General features: G+C 44.7%; 1 protein-coding gene across 4 annotated transcripts in view; it reads right to left on the reverse strand.

Annotated features, from left to right (window-relative positions):
- Window positions 1-339: 339 nt before the first annotated feature.
- Window positions 340-19,630, reverse strand: part of LOC135555782 (F-box/LRR-repeat protein 19-like) — a 29,851-nt gene continuing 10,560 nt past the window's right edge. For 2 of the 4 annotated variants that reach the window (XM_064988513.1, XM_064988511.1), the window contains exons 3-11: window positions 13,557-13,700; window positions 13,273-13,359; window positions 11,927-12,109; window positions 11,223-11,255; window positions 9,667-10,892; window positions 9,268-9,431; window positions 8,945-9,106; window positions 4,163-4,384; window positions 340-3,833 (exon numbers count right to left, since the gene is read on the reverse strand). In XM_064988513.1, the coding sequence (XP_064844585.1) occupies window positions 3,676-3,833; window positions 4,163-4,384; window positions 8,945-9,106; window positions 9,268-9,431; window positions 9,667-10,892; window positions 11,223-11,255; window positions 11,927-12,109; window positions 13,273-13,359; window positions 13,557-13,700 (2,379 nt within the window). In that variant the 3' untranslated portion in view covers window positions 340-3,675. Of the gene's footprint in view, window positions 3,834-4,119; window positions 4,385-8,944; window positions 9,107-9,267; window positions 9,432-9,666; window positions 10,893-11,222; window positions 11,256-11,926; window positions 12,110-13,272; window positions 13,360-13,556; window positions 13,701-19,630 lie in introns of all 4 variants that reach the window. The other 2 variants (XM_064988514.1, XM_064988512.1) reach the window with 2 other exon arrangements.

Genomic DNA, 19,630 nt, shown 5'->3' on the forward strand with positions numbered 1-19,630 from the left:
TGTATTTTTATTTCCAATGAACGTGATGAAATAAGCCATGGCAGAGTGCAACCAGGACACCGAACTTGGAGGACCACCCGCATAACAATAATAATCATAATATTTGGACAAAGTTAAAATAAATCGTCCCTTATCCTGCCATTCAGGTCCATAGGGGGCACTATTGGTCAGTGATAGTCTTGGTTGATCCGTCACAGCTGCCCTCCAGGGCTGGCCATTTGTTTTGTGCATCATTTCAGAAACCGCCAGCAGCTAAATTGAAAGTGGCCTATGAGTGAGCTTCTATGTAGGCAAATTACTTGATGTAAAATCTGAGAAATCAGCAGAGGCCACACAGTGTAAAAAACACCCCACTGTCTTTATTTAGTTAGTCATTTTACAGTAGTCACTCAAAAGTAGCTGCCTTGAGTTTCTTTTTGTCTCTTTTCACATTGTTCTACTTTTCTTTCTCATTTTGATCAACACAAATGGAAGAAACAATGAACAAATAAACAAGAGCAAAATAAATGGATAAAATGCCCCTTATCAAAGAAAGCAGGAATTTTGGCAAGAGGTGATGATGACAATGTTGACCCAGTGCGTCTCTGGTGCAATACAGTTTGGTAGAGACAAGACTGTACAATCTCTAGGGGTCAAATCTGAGTCAACTTGGCTAGGCTGGGAGTGAAAAAGATGACAGATTTGAGTCTGGAATAATTTCCTTATCGGACAACCGGATCAATTCCCATGAACCGCTACCCATTTATTTTCTCTCTGAAAGTGGTTGTCAGTTTAACTTTTGATATGCTTTCGCATGCTAGATTGTGCGCTGATGAACATACTGGATGACGAGGAGTAGTAACAACCCCACATTACTGATGGAAGTAAACATTTTTGGAAAACTGACCCATTCAGTCTATGAAAAGTTAAATATTGATTTGGATGAGTGTGTATGGCACAAGGCAATTTTCCACCATATATTGGACATTTGCTTTGCTGTAAGCCTCAGCCCACCACAATTACAGTTGCTACTTGGTAAGCTCAGCTCTGTAAGCAGCATGGCTTAGTGGCAAACAATGACTCATCTATGATCTAAAGTAAGACTCAACCTGAGCTAACATTGAAACACGCTGGACTACCCAGCTAAATGGTAACTAGCATGGACAGCTAATTAGTTCTACTTTTGAATCAAGTTCTTTTTTTAAGGTTCATGATTTGGCTGCGTTTTAATTTGACCTGTTTTAATAGATACACTTTCAGGGTAATAAAGCACACTATAGCTCAGTGTTCCCTCCTAAATTGTCTTCTGATCAATCAGTTAGTGCAATCCTGGTACCAATGCTTTGTACGCAAGTCAATAAATTCACACAGGAACACTGGAAGCGATTTAGAATACACTGGGTAAAGATGAAATCGCTGTCCTAGCTGGGCATGTGACCTTTCAAACCAACCTTTTAGGGAAAGGGAGATACCTAATAAATTGTACAACTGAATGCATTGGGACAACTACCATTTGTCTAGTGGCTCTAGAGTTACTTGGCAGGCCTCTAGCCCTACATGTTATACCCAAAGGAAGCTGATTTGAGTTCTAATAATGGTATTGGGAATTGAAACAATGAGGATGGAATCACAAAGTCAAACAGAATAGTTGAAAGGATACAGAAACACGTGATTTAGATGAGAATTACAGATTGAGGTTTAAGACCGTCCACCAACCCACCTAGAGTTGGTTGGGTTTAATTCCAGATAGCACACAGCAGCAAGATCCACTGTGGCACTGAAGCACAAATACAGATCAACAATGCTCAGGAAGTGGACAACTGCTATTGAAGGAGGAGACAGACAAGGGAAACACTTGATCCAACCTGGCATGGTTGAGTCCAGCATTGCATGACAAAGTAATGTCCAGTCCAATACTGAATGAACTGGCCCGTTGAGTCCAATAGCTACTGTCTGAACTGGTCCAATGCAGTCCCGTTCAGCTGAATGACGTTTATGTCAAATACTGCTCATGTTAATTCAATACAGCTCAACCAAATAAAATACAGCTTGGGCTCTGGTCTGAACAACCTCCCGTACATGCTGGTTTCAACCGATAACATCCATTATTAATAATTATAGGGTGAGCAGGAAAAGGAACAACTGACTGTTGATGTTGGCCTCTGAACTGGATTGAGAGTTGATTGGTTAAAAAAGTTGAGCCTGAAAAATACTGCACTGGATTTGTGATTAGAGTCCAAAACCAGCATGCCCAGGGGTACCCTAATGGAGAAACGATTTGGGGAATTGCTACAACTGATTCAATCGAACCCTCATCCTACAAGACCTTTAAGATAATAACACTGCGTGGCAGGTTGGATGGGCTGGGATGTTTCTGGCTTTGGAAGATAAGCAGCATGTGGACACTTAAATGAAAACCCAATTCTGGGAAATCTTCAAAGTCCCTCACATCTGAGGCAGAAGTCCAACCAGGGTCAGCCTTAGTTTTAAACCCCCCTGCCACGTGGCGCAGCAAGCGCAGTGCAACGGACGGTCTCTGTTATCGACACAGTTTTCCCAAGTCATACTCAAAACGTGTCAGTCATTCACTGGAAGTTCGTGCGGTCGTGATCTAGACTGAACCGGTCTGCAAATATACACGATAATGTTACATCAGCCAGGCATTGTGAAGCAGTGAAGAAAGGGGCCGTGGCAAATTCCAGGTCTGGTATGAAACAGTACGGTAAGCATGGTTCATTGCAGTCGGACACAGCAAGGTCCAGCTCTCTGCATAATGTACGCACACAGCACAGACGGTGGGCAGCACAAGCTGCAATAGGGCCATGGCAGCAGAGAGACAGAGTGTGATGGGAAGGGCTGTCCAGGGTACAGAGTAGGACAGTCAGATTGACAAGGATGGACAGACCCCATAAGAATGGCACGTTGGGCAGGAAAAGAGAGGAAAATAAGGGGTTGTGGTCGGGCCTAGGAGTTATGGGCTCTAGTGGCTTTCCGGCCTTGAATGTCCTTAACCCCCAGAAAGATTGAGGGCAGCAGAGAGCTTAGCGGTGAAGGAGACGTACACGGGTCCTGTTTCCGTCTCTTTCTCGCGCCAACTGTCACATTAACACCGTTTACATCTCTCACACATACTTACAAAGACACACACACTAACATGAGCCCAGCATCCGTCTGGACATTAAACGGCTTCCGATGGGGCGCAGCCTCTGGCATTGGGTACATTCTTCGTAGTCTGACACCACGAAAGAGGAAATTGATTAGTTCGTCAGGAGTTTTTGATTATGGAGTGCAAATGATGCTAGTTCAAGACAGTGGCGCAGTGCCTTTACACGTCAGCTGGATAATGGTTGGTGTGAGGGTAGAAGGAGAGAGGGAAGGGGCGGATTGGGTAATTTACAGTAAACTACATTTATATACACACACCCATTGTACAGATATTGAATATGTACATGCTAAAACATTTTCAATGATGTCCGTTCACAAACAAGTCGATCCAGAGAAATGTAGGCAAAGGTCTATGGTTCGCTCATTCCCTAATCCCACTTTTCTCTTTCGTGGCTCCCACTCCATGTCCTCTTCCCTCAGTGGCTGGCTCACTGCCCACATCGCAGGGTCCCTCTCGTTCTCTTATCTCTCTGTAGTGTGGTGGGGGTTGATGTGTGTGTGTGTGTGTGTGTGGGGGGGGGGAGGCTGTTCTTAGCTGTTCTTGAGCAGCACTCTATCATCAGGGCAAGGGAAGGAGAGGAGCTGACAGGCATCAGGGGTGAGCAAGGTGCAGGAGCGCAAGTCAGCGCTCTGCAGGGAGGCACAGCGGCGCAACAGGGGCAGGCACTGCTCAGTCACCTTCACACAGCCTGCGGACAGGAGAAAACAACAGGAGGTTAACTACCAACGGTCAACCTACATAACCACAATGACTGTAACACTTCAATCAGTAAATGTGGTTTGAATATTTCAACCAGGAGCCAGGTTGATATCGTTGGGAAATAAGACAAAAGTATCTCTGTATGTTGCTACTTTTGCATGATCAAACATCTCAAGAGGGAAGAAAAGGTCAGTATCTGGAGCAGATCCCTGGTCATCAGTAGTCTGAACCTGCAATATTCAAATATATGAACAAACAAAAAACAGGGTACCTACCTTGGTGTATTTGGGGCTAGTCAGTTTACCGTGTAGTCTTTACCTGCCAGGTTGAGGTGGGTGAGGCTATCTTTCAGTGGAGACATGGGAGAGGTCAGTGTGTGGATGGTCTGGTCCGTGATGTTGCCACACTGACTCAGGTCCAGCTTGGTCAAGTGGGGCAGGTAGCGCACCAACAGGCGGGACGTGACATCTGTCAAGTCCAGCCCAGCCAATCGCAGCTCTGTTACGTTCTGGAACCGCCCCCCTCTGCTCTCGCCATGAGCTTTTCGACCAAGGAAAAGCAAAACATGTTGTTACAGGACTTTTAGGATTCACAGTCTGTGTTTATCAATGTAATGCACTATGACAGGTATTCCCAAATTGGGGTTGGCTAAATAAAAATGTGATTCACATACAAAAAAATGAGCTGTTATCAAGGGGCAAAATATTGACACGTTTTTTTGAGAGACAAGCTTAGTTTTTACTAAACCATTTTCACATGTTTGACTGCTTGCATGATGAGTTTCTCACACGACTGGCCTATCTGGGTGACGTTTTTCCCCGCCTGAATGATCTGAAGCTAAGATTACAGGGACTCTCCGCAACTACATTCAATGTGCTATGATTCAGAAGTTGGAGCTCTTCTCGGTCTGCATTAACAAGGACAACGCACAGGTCTTTCCATCATTGTATGATTTGTGTGCAAATTAACTCAAGCTTACGGAAAATGTCAAATGTGATATAGCGAAGCACCTGAGTGAGCTGGGTGCGCAATTACATTCCCCAAACAGATGACACAAACAACTGGATTCGTTATCCCTTTCATGCCCTGCCTCCAGTCCACTTACCAATATCTGAACTAGAGAGCCTCACCGAAATTGCAACAAGCAGTTCTGTGAATTGCAGAGTATCCTGCCTTGGCAAATCGCGCTGTTAAGACACTGATGCCCTTTGCAACCACTTACCTATGTGAGTGGATTCTCGGCTCTCACTAGCATGAAAACTAAATACAGGCAGACTGTGTGGAAAATGATTTAAGACAGACTCTCCAATACAACCCAACATTGCGGAGTTATGTGCATCCTTTCAAGCACACCCTTCTCATCAACCTGTGGTGAGTTAGTCACAATTTTTGATGAACAAATATGGTTTTATATGTAAGATGGTTAAATAAAGAGCAAAATTATTGGTTATTATTATTTGTGCCCTGGTCCTATAAGAACTTTGTCATTTACCACGAGCTGGTTTGTGGCAAAAACTCACTCATTCTTATGTTTAATAAATGTATCGTGTAGTGTGTGTGGCAGGCTTACAATGATGGCAAAAAAAACAACATTTGAGAGTGCGCTGACCCTGGTGCTGGAGGGGGTACGCAACTGGAGGTTGAATGTTTGGAAGAGTACGGGACTATAAAAAGTGTGGGAACTACTGCACTATGAAAAAGGGAGTGATTCTTCACTTGCAACAATATTCACTGAAAACAAGCATGACAGTACAGTGAAATTAAACAGTACATTTTATAGACGATTGGATAGACGATGTCACAAATGCCAATGAACACAGCACGGCATCTTCCCTTCCATAGTGTAGTGCAGGTTACTTCTTCTATGAGGTTTAACAGCGGTTGGCATCCAATTTGTTGCACTACCGCCACCTACTAGATTGGAGTACAACTCCCTTATACTTTACTTGAAAAAGAAAAATGTACTAAATAAATACCCTACCATCTAACACTATACTCACTCTTTTCAAAATTATACAAAATAAAATGAACACCCCCCTACTCCACTAATTAAATGTATTCATTCCTACCTCATGACATCACCCTGAAAGGACGAGACATCACAACTTAACATATCCTGTAACTCTTCTGTTGTCAAGTCTCACACACCCAAATACCTCTCTGCAGCTGCCACAACAACCTCAATTTTCTGAGACTTCCAATCCATCCCTGCAGTACAATTAATAACCTTTGCTATAAATGCTAAAAAATCCAATCTTACTGAAACTTGTTTCACTTTTTGGCCTATCCCTCTGTACTGGTATATCTCTACTACTCTCACCACTCCTCTCCCTTAACCCATCTTCCTCTACTTTCTTCACTGCCTCATCATATGACAACTTCTGCTCTACTCTAACCCTAGAAACCTCAACCTGCCTCTCTCGCACGGGACATTTCTGATCCCCAGCTTCATGGGCACCCCTATAATTAACACATTCCACTACTACACATTCCTTTGTCTCATGCCCTTCTGCACATTTCTCACACCTTGGACCCTCCCTCCTACACACTGCTAGCACACGGCCACAAGCTTGACACCTGTAACATCTCAATGTATTCGGCACAAACACTCGTACAGAATAACTTATACAGTGGGGGGAAAAAAGTATTTAGTCAGCCACCCATTGTGCAAGTTCTCCCACTTAAAAAGATGAGGCCTGTAATTTTCATCATAGGTACACTTCAATTATGACAGACAAAATGAGAGCAACAGCCCCAAAACATCACTGCTCTAGAGGAGATATGCATGGAGGAATGGGCCAAAATAAAGTTGTTTAACTTGGGTCACACGTTTCGGGTAGGATTCCACAAGCTCCCCACAATAAGTTGGGTGAATTTTGGCCCATTCCTCCTGACAGAACTGGTTTAACTGAGTCAGGTTTGTAGGCCTCCTTGCTCGCACATGCCTTTTCAGTTCTGCCCACACATCTTCTATAGGATTGAGGTCAGGGATTTGTGATGGCCACTCCAATACCTTGACTTTGTTGTCCTGAAGACATTTTGCCACCTTGGAAAGTATGCTTGGGGTCATTGTCCATTTGGAAGACCCATTTGCGACCAAGCTTTAACTTCCTGGCTGTCTTGAGATGTTGCTTCAATATATCCACATAATTTTCCTACCTCATGATGCCATCTATTTTGTGAAGTGCACGAGTCCCTCCTGCAGCAAAGCACCCCCACAACATGATGCTGCCACCCCCATGCTTCATGGTTGGGATGGTGTTCTTCGGCTTGCAAGCCTCCCAGTTTTTCCTCCAAACATAATGATGGCCATTATGGCTAAACAGTTCTATTTTTGTTTCATCAGACCAGAGGACATTTCTCAAAAAGTCCAATCTTTGTCCCCATGTGCAGTTACAAACCTTAGTCTGGCTTTATGGCGGTTTTGGAGCAGTGGCTTCTTCCTTGCTGAGCGGCCTTTCAGGTTATGTAGATATAAGACTTGTTTTACTGTGGATATAGATACGTTTGTAGCGGTTTCCTCCAGCATCTTCACAAGGTCCTCTGCTGTTGTTCTGGGATTGATTTGCACCTTTCGCACCAAAGTACGTTCATCTCTAGGAGAGAGAACGCGTCTCCTTCCTGAGCAGTAAGACGGCTGCATGGTCCCATGGTGTTTATAGTTGCGTACTATTGTTTGTACAGATGAACGTGGTACCTTCAGGCATTTGCAAATTGCTCCCAAGGATGAACCAGACTTGTGGAGGTCTACACTTTTTTTTCCTGAGGTCTTGTCTGATTTCTTTTGATTTTCCCATGATGTCGGGCAAAGAGGCACTGAGTTTGAAGGTAGGCTTTGAAATACATCCACAGGTACACCTCCAATTTACTCAAATTATGCCAATTAGCCTATCAGAAGCTTCTAAAGCCATGACATCCTTTTCTGGAGTTTTCCAAGCTGTTTAAAAAGGCACAGTCAATTTAGTGTTACAGTGAAATAATCTGTTAACAATTGTTGGAAAAATTACTTGTGTCATGCACAAAGTAGATGTCCTAACCGCCTTGCCAAAACTATAGTTTGTCAACAATACATTTGTGGAGTGGTTGAAAATCGAGTTTTAATGACTCAAACCTAAGTGTATGTAAACTTCTGATTTCAACTGTATATCTACTGCTACCCCAGCTATCACTCCTTCACGGGTGCCCTTTTCACGAGAACGAAACAATTCACTTTACTTGCCCCCATTCGTTTTGCTTTGAGCGCATTCTTCCTCTGCCCAACAGAAACAAACAATTATCACTAGACCACTTTACCCTCACCGAGTCCACATTACCCAACACTTTTTCCACCCACCACGAAACCACAAATGGATCAGCCAAAATTCAAGAGTCCCCTTTTTCCATAAACTACACGCCTACTGTCAGACTCTTCTTTATCCTGATCCTTGGTGCATACCTCAGTTTTCGACAACTTCACCTCACCTACCACCTCCGAGACTTCACCCTCATTCACTTCCATTTCTCCTCGTCTTCAGCTCCCTCTGCTTATACTTTCTCCCATTCTTTGACAAACCCTCTCCCTTTTCTTCCACCATTTTTTATCCGACTCAAGCTCACCTTCTTCTTCCCTCACTCTTAGACCTCTTCTCCCTCTTTTTTTGCCTCCATTCCTTCTCCATTTTGCACATACACGCCTCCTTATGATAATACTGCCGCTCCATCCCTGACACCCATCTTGTACTTGCTTTCTCAAGGTACTCCATTTCTCCTTCCAGAATTGTGCATGTCCCCAATAACGTGCCTATAACAACGAAGCTGGGCCTCCCGACATTCCAATACAATTCACACCAGTCCGCTTCCTCGGAAATCTCCAACTACTAATGCCCTTGTCTGTATTCACCAGTAAACAAGTAGTTTGATTGGAGGAACTGGTAAAACAAAACTAATTAAACAAAATCACAACAAACTGGATTTCAAAAAAATATTTGGGAAGCCAGGGCTTTGTTAACACAGACCAATTCTCTGCATTTGCAACTGTATTTCATTTGCACCTATATAGCATTCACCTCGTATTGCAGGTTATGGATGGCTAATCAATCATGTGAGTGACTTGTCACTAACCTGTCCGAGTGTCAGCAGGGGGCGCCAGGAGCTCCCTCAGGTGAGAGTCCTTCATGTCTTCTATCCGGCTGAGGTCGAGCAGACGCAGGCAGGGACAAGCAGCCTGACACAGGGCCGACACAGAGGACCAGGGACAGCCTGACACATTCAGCTCCAGTAGACCTGGGAGAGAAAGAGGCCAGGAGTTAGCGTAATCCCTGAGGCAGACTAGCAATACAGCAATGAGGTGATGACAGCCAAACTACAATAGGATATGATCAGGCTATATTGATGGAAAAAAAGATGAGGTAGGGAGGCAGAGGTGTTGAATGAACACAAGATACCTTGTAGACGGTTGATAAGCCACATGAGCTGCTTCTTCGAGATGTTGGTATAGCCCAGGTTAAGGGAGACTGGTTGCCTGCGGATTATACCACTCAGCATAGGAGGGGTGATAGAGCGCTGCCGGCTGAGGTCAATCTGATTCCACAATCTCTTATCACAGCACCTGAGAGAGCAAGACAGAAAATAAAAGACTGGGATGAGAACAAAAGAAAGTCTGGTCTACTGTACGCCACATAATTTGAGTCACTGTTGTCAATGAATATCCTTTCAGGGATGGTTTTCTATTGTTCTCAACATCAAAGATGCATTTCTCAGTAGTCCAAACAAGTTTGTGTTGAACTACCCCCTTCCAGCCCAACTGGATGCTGACCACATCTGAACCTTTTGTCTAGACTTACCACCGGCTCCATGTCCGACAGACCCGCATGCAGACGCACAGCTCCCTCTGGCTGAGGTGCTGGAAGACGTGGAGCCAGACGTCGCGGGGCATCACGTGGGAGGAGCCGCTGTCCAGGGGCAGGCAGTGGGGCTCGGGGCAGGCGGGTGGTGGCCGCACCAAGTGCCGCTCCATCTGAACAGGCCGGGGAGGCGAGGGCACAGCAGGGGGGCTGCGTTTCATCATCTGCGAACGTGGAGCCATCCGGGACGGCTGTGACCGGGGTGAGGCGGCGAGGGCTGACATGCCCCCTGAGGAGTTGCTGCCTGGGCTCAGCAGCCCCCCCCCTCCCCCATTGGATGTGGAAGTGGCAGTAGAAGCGGAAGAGTTGCTACTGTTCCTCGATGTTGGTTGGGACCCTGTTTGCTTGTTGCTACGGATCTTGCTGCCCTTGTTGCCCTTGCCAGTTCCGTGTCGGTGGTTGGCCACCGAGCCTCCGCTGCTGTTGTTGGCGTTCTCCTTCTCTTGAGTCTCCCGGTCCCTCACCCCCGCCCGTGTCCGTCCATTGCGCGTCTCAGAGCCGTTGCTGCGCTTACCAGAGAATCCCTCGGAACCTGGCGAGGGGCCGTGGCCGGAGGAAGGTGGAGGCTGGGTGGAGGAGAGTGGGGAGGGTGGAGGCAATGGGGTAGACTTCCGACTCCTCTCCCCACTCTCCTCATCATTCCCGTCCGTCGTAAGCCCCTTGCGGCCCCGTGGAGGTCCCTCCCCTCTACGCCGAGGCTTGTCTCCCACAACCTGCTCCTCCACCGCCTCCTCCTCCTCTTTAACACTTCCCTCTCCCTCAGAGTCCTCACTGGCACTGAAGCCCAGCTCCGCCAGCCTCCTGTCCCTCTCCCTGTCCCGTTCCCGGTTGCGCTCCCTTGCACTGTTGCTATAAGTGACGAGTACGGGGGAGGACGGTTCAGAGCCGCGCCGGCCATCTGAACCGGAAGGCGAGTCAGAGTCGGACTCCGAGTCAGACTCAGAACTTGACGAGCTCGATGAGCTGGACTCGCGGACACGCTCAAGGAGCTGGCACATGCGCTTGAAGCGCTCCAATTTCTCACGGTGGTGCGAGCGCTGGTCCTGGCTGGCCGTAGAGGTGGGGGACTGCGTGGAGTTGGAACCCCCTCCGGAACCCTGGCCGCCCCCGGTGGAGGAGTTGGGCCCATTGGACTCTGCAGTCTCTGACACGTTAGGCTTCTGTTTCTGTCATGGGAGGGATAACGTTAGTGAAGAGAGTGACAGAGGAGCATGAACCCTAACCTTTACCATTGAGAAATATAACTTGAACTCAACTAAGAGCTGGATTCAGTCCATATCCCAGAAGATTCGCATTATACCTCAATTGAAATTCAAGGGCAATGTTGGCGCATTCGCAAAGACTGCATTCAACGGTAAACACTGCAGATGTTGACTCAATCAGGAATTACCTTTAAAAAAAAATGTACGGGGAACTTCAGCGATACAGATTGAATCCAGTTCGTAGTTACCATATGCTTTATGACAGAGCTTAACATTTTGTTCACATGAAATTACCTTTTTCAAGCGTTTTTCATGCGCCCCTTTCATCTGAGGTAAAAGGTCAGACAGAGAAGAGTTGGCAAGCTGCGTTCATACAATTGGTCACAACTTGTAGGCCTCTTAGCAACTATACACTGAGCATACAAAACATTAAGGACACCTGCACTTTCCATGACAGACTGACCAGATGAAAGCCATGATTCCTTTTTGATGTCACCTGTTAAATCCACATCAAAAATCTTTGTAGATGAATGGGAGGAGACAGGTTAAAGAGGATTTTTAAGCCTTTAGACAATTGAGACATGGATTTTGTATGTGTGCCAGTCAGAGGGTGAATGGGCAAGACAAAAGACTCAAGTGCCTTTGAACGGGGTATGGTACTAGGTGCCAGGCACACCAGTTTGTGTCAAGAACTGCAATGCTGATTTCACAGCAGCGTTGATACACAGTTTCCCGTGTGTATCAAGAATGGTCCACCACCCAAAAGACACCCAGCCAACTTGACACAACTGTGGGAAGCATTGGGGTCAACATGTGCCAGCATCCCTGTGGAACGCTTTCTGCCCCTTTTAGAGTCCATGCCCGACGAATTGAGGCTGTTCTGAGGGCAAAAGGGGAGGGATGCAACACAGTATTAGGAAGGTGTTCCTAATGTTTGGTATACTCGGTGTGCATGCTAAATGTCTGCAAACTGCAACACTTCACCAAGATCGTCCTACCTTCTTTTTGGGGCCGCTGTCCTGGGGAAGCTCCTTCTCCTTCTTCCTCTTGTGACCGTCCTGCCGCCCCCCGTCATCTAAAGAGGGGGGTTTCTTTTTGGTGGGCGGAGGATCGTCGGTCAGCTTCCATCGGCCCACCTCCCCGTTGTCCATCCGCCTCTTCCCTGAGCCATCACCCCCGTCCTGATGTGTGGAGAAAGGGGAAGAGGATTGATGAATATGTACAGTACATTCGGAATGTATTCAGACCCCTTCCCCTTTGTTCCGTTAGTCTTATTCTAAAATTGATTCAATAATGGGAGAACCTTCCAGAAGGACAAACATCTCTGTGGCACTCCAACAATCGGGCCTTTATCGAACAGTGGCCAGACAGAAGCCACTCCTCAGTATAATAAATTAACATGACAGCCCCTCGGAGTTTGAATGCCAAGCGTCACGTCTGGAGGAAACCTGGCACCATCCCTACAGTGAAACATGGTGGCAGCATCATGCTGTGGGATGTTTTTCAGCAGCGGGGACTGGGAGACTAGTCAGGATAAAGGGAAAGATGAACAGAGAAAAGTAGAGATATCCTTGATGAAAACCTGCTCCAGAGCTCTCAGGACCTCAGACTGGGGCAAATGTTCACCTTCCAACAGGACAACGACCCTCGGCGCACAGCCAAGACAACGCAGGAGTGGCTTCAGGACAAGTCTTTGAATGTACTCGAGTGGCCCAGCCAGAGCCCGGACTTGAAACCGATCTAACAGCTCCCTATCAAACTGACAGAGCTTGAGAGGATCTGCAGAGAAGAATGGGAGAAACTCCCCAAATACAGGTGTGCCAAGCTTGTCGCCTCATACCCAAGAAGACAAGGCTGTAATCGCTGCTAAAGGTGTTTCAACAAAATACTGAGTAAAAGATCTGAATACTTAGGTAAAAGCGATATTTACGTTTATTTTATTCAAAGATTTCTAAAAACCTGCTTTTGCTTTGTCATTACGGGATAATGTGTGTAGGGGGGAGGGACTATTTAATCAATTTTAGAATGAGGCTGTGACATAACGAAATGTGGAAAAAGTCAAGGTGTCTGAATAATTTCTGAATGCACTGTATATGTAATAGCCTACTACAGTATATGAAATGGGGATCGGGTCAATGAAACAAAATTATATTCCAATTTGAGAGCTTATTTAGACAAATACATTTTCTATAAAAGGACTAACGTGTTCCATTCCAAATCAATCCTCCTACCTTATCAACCATTCTTAATTAATCCATACATCATAGATGTCCTTTGTCAACCTCTCTGGTTTAGTTTTATCAGCAGAGCCTGACAGACTAGTGTTCCCAGTCACAGTTCTCACCTTACTGGTCTTGCCTTCCTTATGGCATTTTGGACACTCCCAACAATTCGGGATCTCATCGTTTATGATGCCTTCTGCTTTACCCATCTGTAGGTTGGAGAAAATAAAACAATGAAATCACAAATCATTCAATCAATAAATGTATGTAACCAATACTAGATAGAGCAGGCATTTGACTTAAGACCGTAAGAATGGAAGAGACACACCCACTCTCTCACACACACACACACACACACACTTCTCCAGCTATGACAGCCGGCCATACACAGAGGGTATGGCCCCACCTTGAGGCAGCTGGGGTGGATGATCTCGTTGCAGATGGTACACTCCATCAGAGAGAGGCTAAACTTCTCTTCTTCTGTGTCTACCGTGTCCTCCTTCCCCGCCTCCCCACACGAGAAGCACACCGCTGTGTGGGGCAACACAGGCTACAAGGAAGAAAATAACATGTTATATAACCATGTTAAACAATATATTTATTCAATATAAATCAAATATTGTATGTGCGTAACCAATATAAAATGTGTGTATGTACATAAATCAAATATTGTATGTGGGCCCATTCAGGATAGAGGGCTCAGAGGTGGAGCTGAAACTATGTATTCATTCACTATGGATGGTACATTTATTATGCATCTAAATTGAAGCGCAGGAACAAATAAAACAAAATTGGACACCTGCTGCTCTTAGGAGGACCTAGCTAATTGAGAGTGTGTGGATGAAAGCAAATGCATTAATATAGAGATATTAGCCAGCCACTTAATTAAAAAAATTAAAAATAATAAAGAGGTAAAGTGAGGAGTGCTTTTTCAGAAGCACAGGGACAGAGCACTGTATTTATTAGGTTTATTTTCTTTGACACATTACCCCAGTTGTCCAGCTCAACATTTTCATGAACCTGCCAACAGTGGAATTTTGACTATCGAAAAAATAAAACTGTACTGAGGTGAAAATTACTCACTTATCAAGCCAAACAAGTTTGAGGTGAACAGAATCTAGCCAAGATCCATTGACCAACGATTAGAAACTAATGAGATTGAAGAACTAATCTGCACAGATTCTGTGGATTAGTATCCCTGTATACATCCAACCTAATTTCCTTCCTTCACCACAAGATCAGTCTCCCAGCTATCTGTAGAGAAAATAAAACAGATCAAAGCAAATTGCTGCCCGCCCAAAAAAATAACACCCAAGTAACAATGTGCTCAGTTACCAAGGAAACACATCACATTTCCCACGTCGAAGCAACCAACCATCTATGCCATTTCAGGCATTCGCAAACCAATCGATAAAAATCACACCCTAAATCACTAAAGGCGCTCGAACAAGCTTATCCACTTTCCTGCATGGGATGACTACTCTATTTTGATGACATTTGCTCTCTGAAACAGCTTTGCTAAACCAGAGGCTGATTTTCAGAATGTAAACAGCAAAAAACAGTTGACATATTGTATGTCATACAGTGCCTTCAGAAAGTATTAATTCTCCTTACTTATTGCACATTTTGTTGTTACAGCCTGAATTCAAAATTGATTAGTGAACTCACCCAACTACACCATAATGAAATATTGAAAGCATGTTTTTACATTTTTTTGCTAATTTATTGAACATTTTATACAGAACTCTAATTTACATAAGTATTCGCACCCGAGTCAATAGAAGCACATTTGGCGGCAATTACAACTTTGAGTCGTCTTGGGTATGTCTGTATCAGCTTTGCACATCTGGATTTGGGGATTTTCTTACATTCTTCCTTGCAGATTTTCTGAAGCTCTGTTAAATTAGATACATATTGGTGGTTAACAACAATCTTCAAGTCTTTCCACTGTTTTTCAAAAATGGGATCCAAGTCTGGGCATTGGCTGGACCACTCAGACTTTCACATTCTTGTTCTGAAGCCATTCCAGCGTTGCCCTGGCCGTATGCTTGGGGTCATTGTCCCGTTGGAACGTTAATCTTCGCCCCAGTCTCAGGTCATTTGCACATACCATGGGCTGCCTCCACCATGCTTCACGGTAGGGATGGTGTTAGACAGGTGATGAGTGGTGCCTGGTTTTCTCCAGACATAGTGCTTTGCATTCAGGCCAAGGAGTAAAATGTGTCTCATCAGACCACAGAATCTCTTGCTCTCTTATGATCTCAAAGCCTTTTTACAAACTCCAGGTGTGCCGTAATTTGCCTATTTCTCAGGAGTGGCCTTCATCTGGCCACTCACCCATCAAGCCCAGATTGGTGAAGTGCTGCAGAAACTTGATTTTTTTTTTCCTTCATTTTATTTATTTAGCCAGGATAGTCCACCTCAGTAACAATTGCCACTGTTTTCCAGGGAGTCCTGGGTTCCATAGAATCAATAAACAAATATATACAGTTAGGGTTGCACATTTTGGGAAATATTCAGAGGTGGAAACTTTGTGGGAATTAACAGGAATATGCATATTAATACCATTTAAATGTAGATGTTTTTTTGCATTGGTTATATTTACCATATCATATGGAGACAAACAAACCTTTTACCGTATAAGACAATTGCAATTTATTAAATCCTTCCAATAGAAATAAAAGAAACTAGTTGACTCATCACATGGGATGATTTCACTGAACAACAAAAAGGGAATATTGAATGATCCCAATGATCCATCGCATCTCCCAAAAATGTTTTCAACATACATCTGTAAAATGATAGTTTCTAGACTAAAGCTTTGGTTGTCTTCCTCTCAGGCTTCCATTTCTTCTCCCTGGACCTCCTCAATGTCCACCTCTTGAACATCAGAGGCCTAATCTTCACTGTCACTTTCCAACCTTGTTGAGGATGGCTCGTTGTCAGGCTCAAAAAGCCTCAAACTTTCCCAGATGGCCACCAATTTTTCCACCCTTGCATTGGTCAGCCTGTTACATGCTTTGGTGTGTGTGTGTTCCCAAACAAGGACCATTTGCGCTCTGAGGCAGCTGATGTTGGTTGGATTTGGAGGATGATGGAGGCAATAGGGGAAAGAGCCTCAGATCCACAAAGTCCCTTCCACTAGGTGGCTGATGAGATGTTTGCATCTCCATCCCAAAGACCTTGCTTGGAAGTGTACTTCGCCAGACTGCCAAGAACCTTGCCCCCATCCTGGCCAAGGTGGCGAGACACCATAGGCCTTGTTGATCTCTCTAACAGACAGGATGCTCTTGCCAGCATACTTGGGGTCCAACTTGAACGCTGCGGCGTGTATGAGCCCAAGGCAGAAGTCTTCACGCTTTTTGATGAATTTCAGAACTGCAGTTTCCTTTGCTTGGAGCAACAGTGAAGTGGGCAGGACAGTACGGATTTCTCCTCTTACATCTGCAAGCAGAGTCTGAACATCAGACAGGGTGACATTGTCTCCCTCAAGGCGTGCAATGGCTACTGCTACTGGTTTCAGGAGTTTCAGGCTGCTTACCACTCTCTCCCAAAATGCATCATCCAGGAGGATCCTCTTGATGGGGCTATCCATATCGGCAGACTGTGATATGGCAATTTCTTGGAGAGTGTCAAAAATGACGACAACACCATCCCAACGGGTATTGCGGGGCAGCTTCAATGTGGTGCTCTTATTCTTCTCACCTTGCTTGGTGAGGTAGATTGCTGCTATAAATTGAGGACCTTGATCACATACCTAACCATTTCCTTGGCTCTTTTGTAGAATGTATCCATTGTTTTCAGTGCCATGATGTCCTTGATGGGAAGATTTAATGCATGAGCAGCACAACCAATGGGTGTGATGTGAGGGTAGGACCCCTCACTTTAGACCAAGTAGCCTTCATGTTCACTGCATTGTCTGTCACCAGTGCAAATACCTTCTGTGGACGAAGGTCATTGATGACGGCCTTCAGCTCATCTGCAATGTAGAGACCGGTGTGTCTGTTGTCCCTTGTGTCTGTGCTCTTGTAGAATACTGGTTGAGGGGTAGAGAGGATGTAGTTAATTATTCCTTGCCCACGAACATTCGACCAACCATCAGAGATGATTGCAATACAGTCTGCTTTCTCTAGGATTTGCTTGACCTCCACTCGATCTCTGCATCTCAGAGTTCAACATGTTGGCACGGTGTATGCTGGGTGAAGAACATTCAGAAATCTATTCCAATACACATTGCCTGTGAGCATCAGAAGTGAACTAGTTGCATACACAGCTCGAGCAAGACATTCATCAGAATTTTTCTGACTACGTTCCTCCATTGAGTCAAAAAACCTCATTACAGGAGGATCATGAGCTGTTGCTATCGATAAGGTGTGATTCATCATGTTCACATCAAATAGAAGTAGAGGGACTTTTGTCAGATGTTGCGTGTTGTGAGCGCTGAATGAACTTTATGCACTTGGCCAGATGATTCTGCATCTTTGTTGCATTCTTCACATTTGATTTGGCACAGTATTTGCAAAATGTACACAGCTTTTCCTTCTACATTAGCTGCAGTGAAATGTCTCCACACATCAGATCGTGCCTGTGGCATTGTCCTGTAAAGATTTTTTAAATAAATAAATAAAAATAAACTCAGCAAAAAAAGAAACGTCCTCTCACTGTCAACTGTGTTTATTTTCAGCAAACTTAATGTGTAAATATTTGTATGAACTTAAGGTTCAACAACAGGCAAACTGAACAAGTTCCACAGACATGTGACTAACAGAAATTGAATAATGTGTCCCTGAACAAGGGGGGGGGGGTCAAAATCAAAGGTAACAGTCAGTATCTGGTGTGGCCACCAGCTGCATTAAGTACTGCAGTGCATCTCCTCCTCATGGACTGCACCAGATTTCCCGTTTTTGCTGCGAGATGTTACCCCACTCTTCCACCAAGGCACCTGCAGGTTTCCTGACATTTCTGGGGGGAATTGGCCCTAGCCCTCACCTTCCAATCCAACAGGTCCCAGACGTGTTCAATGGGATTGAGATCCGGGCTCGTCGCTGGCCATGGCAGAACACTGACTTCCCATGGAAAATTTCTTAATAAGTTTCCGACCCTTTGCAACCCTATATACAGCATACCCACTGGCATACATACAAAAGCACATATACGACCGCTTTCCTTCTGGCAGGTTCTCCTATCTCAGCCAAGGAACTTTGTAGTTCTGTCAGAGTAGTTATTGGGTTCTTGGTCACCTCCCTGACCAAGGTCCTTCTTGCTCAGTTTGGTCAGACGGCCACCTCCAGGCAGAGTCTGGGTAGTTCCATATTTTTTCGAGGCCAATGTGCTCTTGGAAACTTTCAACACTGTAGAAATTGTTTTATACCCTCCCTAAGATATATGCCTCATCACAATTATATCTCAGAGATCTACAGACAGTTCCTCAGACTTCATGGTATAGTTTCTGCTCTGACATGCACTGTCAACTGTGAGACCTTATATAGACAGGTGTTTTTCTTTCTAAATCATGTCCAATCAAGTTGTAGTAACATCAAGGATGATCAAAGGAAATTGGATGCACCAGAGCTCAATTTGTTGTGTCAAATGGGTGTGCATATTTATACAAATCAAGGAGTATGAATATTTTTCTGAAGGCACTAACTGTCGTCAATGAGTTGTCAATCGATTGTGTATCATAAACAACATGAGTTTATATTCTAGTCTAAACGGTAGTTTCTGTTTACACGGGATCTCAATAAGTGTGAGTGATATTCCAAAAGCTCGTCCTTTCACGTTTGGGAAAAGACGCGGGTCACAACATGTTAGCAGTGTATGTGGAAACTCCCTTCACGTTTATTGTTTGGCAGGGTGGAAGGTTTGTGTAACAGGAAAAACAACCTAAACTTCAGTCTTGCGTGGATAAATTACAATATTTGATACTGAGGTTAATTAAGCTATAGGTTAGGTAATGTGCTCTATATACCAGATGCCAATCAAATCTCATTACACATTGAAAACGACAAAAGTATACAGTGCATTCGGAAAGTATTCAGACCCCTTGACTTTTTCCACATTATGTTACGTTACAGCCCTATTCTAAAATGTATTAAATTGTCCCCCCTCCAATCTACATAGAATACCCCATATTGATAAAGCAAATAGAGGTTTAGAATTTTTTGCAAATGTATAAAAATAAAAAAAAAACCATGTACATGTATTCAGACCCTTTACTCAGTACTTGGTTGAAGCACCTTTGGCAGCGATTACAGCATCGAGTCTTCTTGGGTATGACGCTACAAGCTTGGCACACCTGTATTTGGGGAGTTTCTCCCATTCTTCTCTGCAGATCCTCTCTAGCTCTGTCAGGTTGGATGGGTAGCGTCGTTGCACAGCTATTTTCAGGTCTCTCCAGAGATGTTCAAGCGGGTTCTAGTCCGGGTCACACAGGGACATTCAGAGACTTGTCCCAAAGCCACACATGCATTGTCTTGGCTG

Source organism: Oncorhynchus masou, chromosome 15 (assembly GCF_036934945.1).
Source record: "Oncorhynchus masou masou isolate Uvic2021 chromosome 15, UVic_Omas_1.1, whole genome shotgun sequence".
NCBI lineage: Eukaryota > Metazoa > Chordata > Actinopteri > Salmoniformes > Salmonidae > Oncorhynchus > Oncorhynchus masou.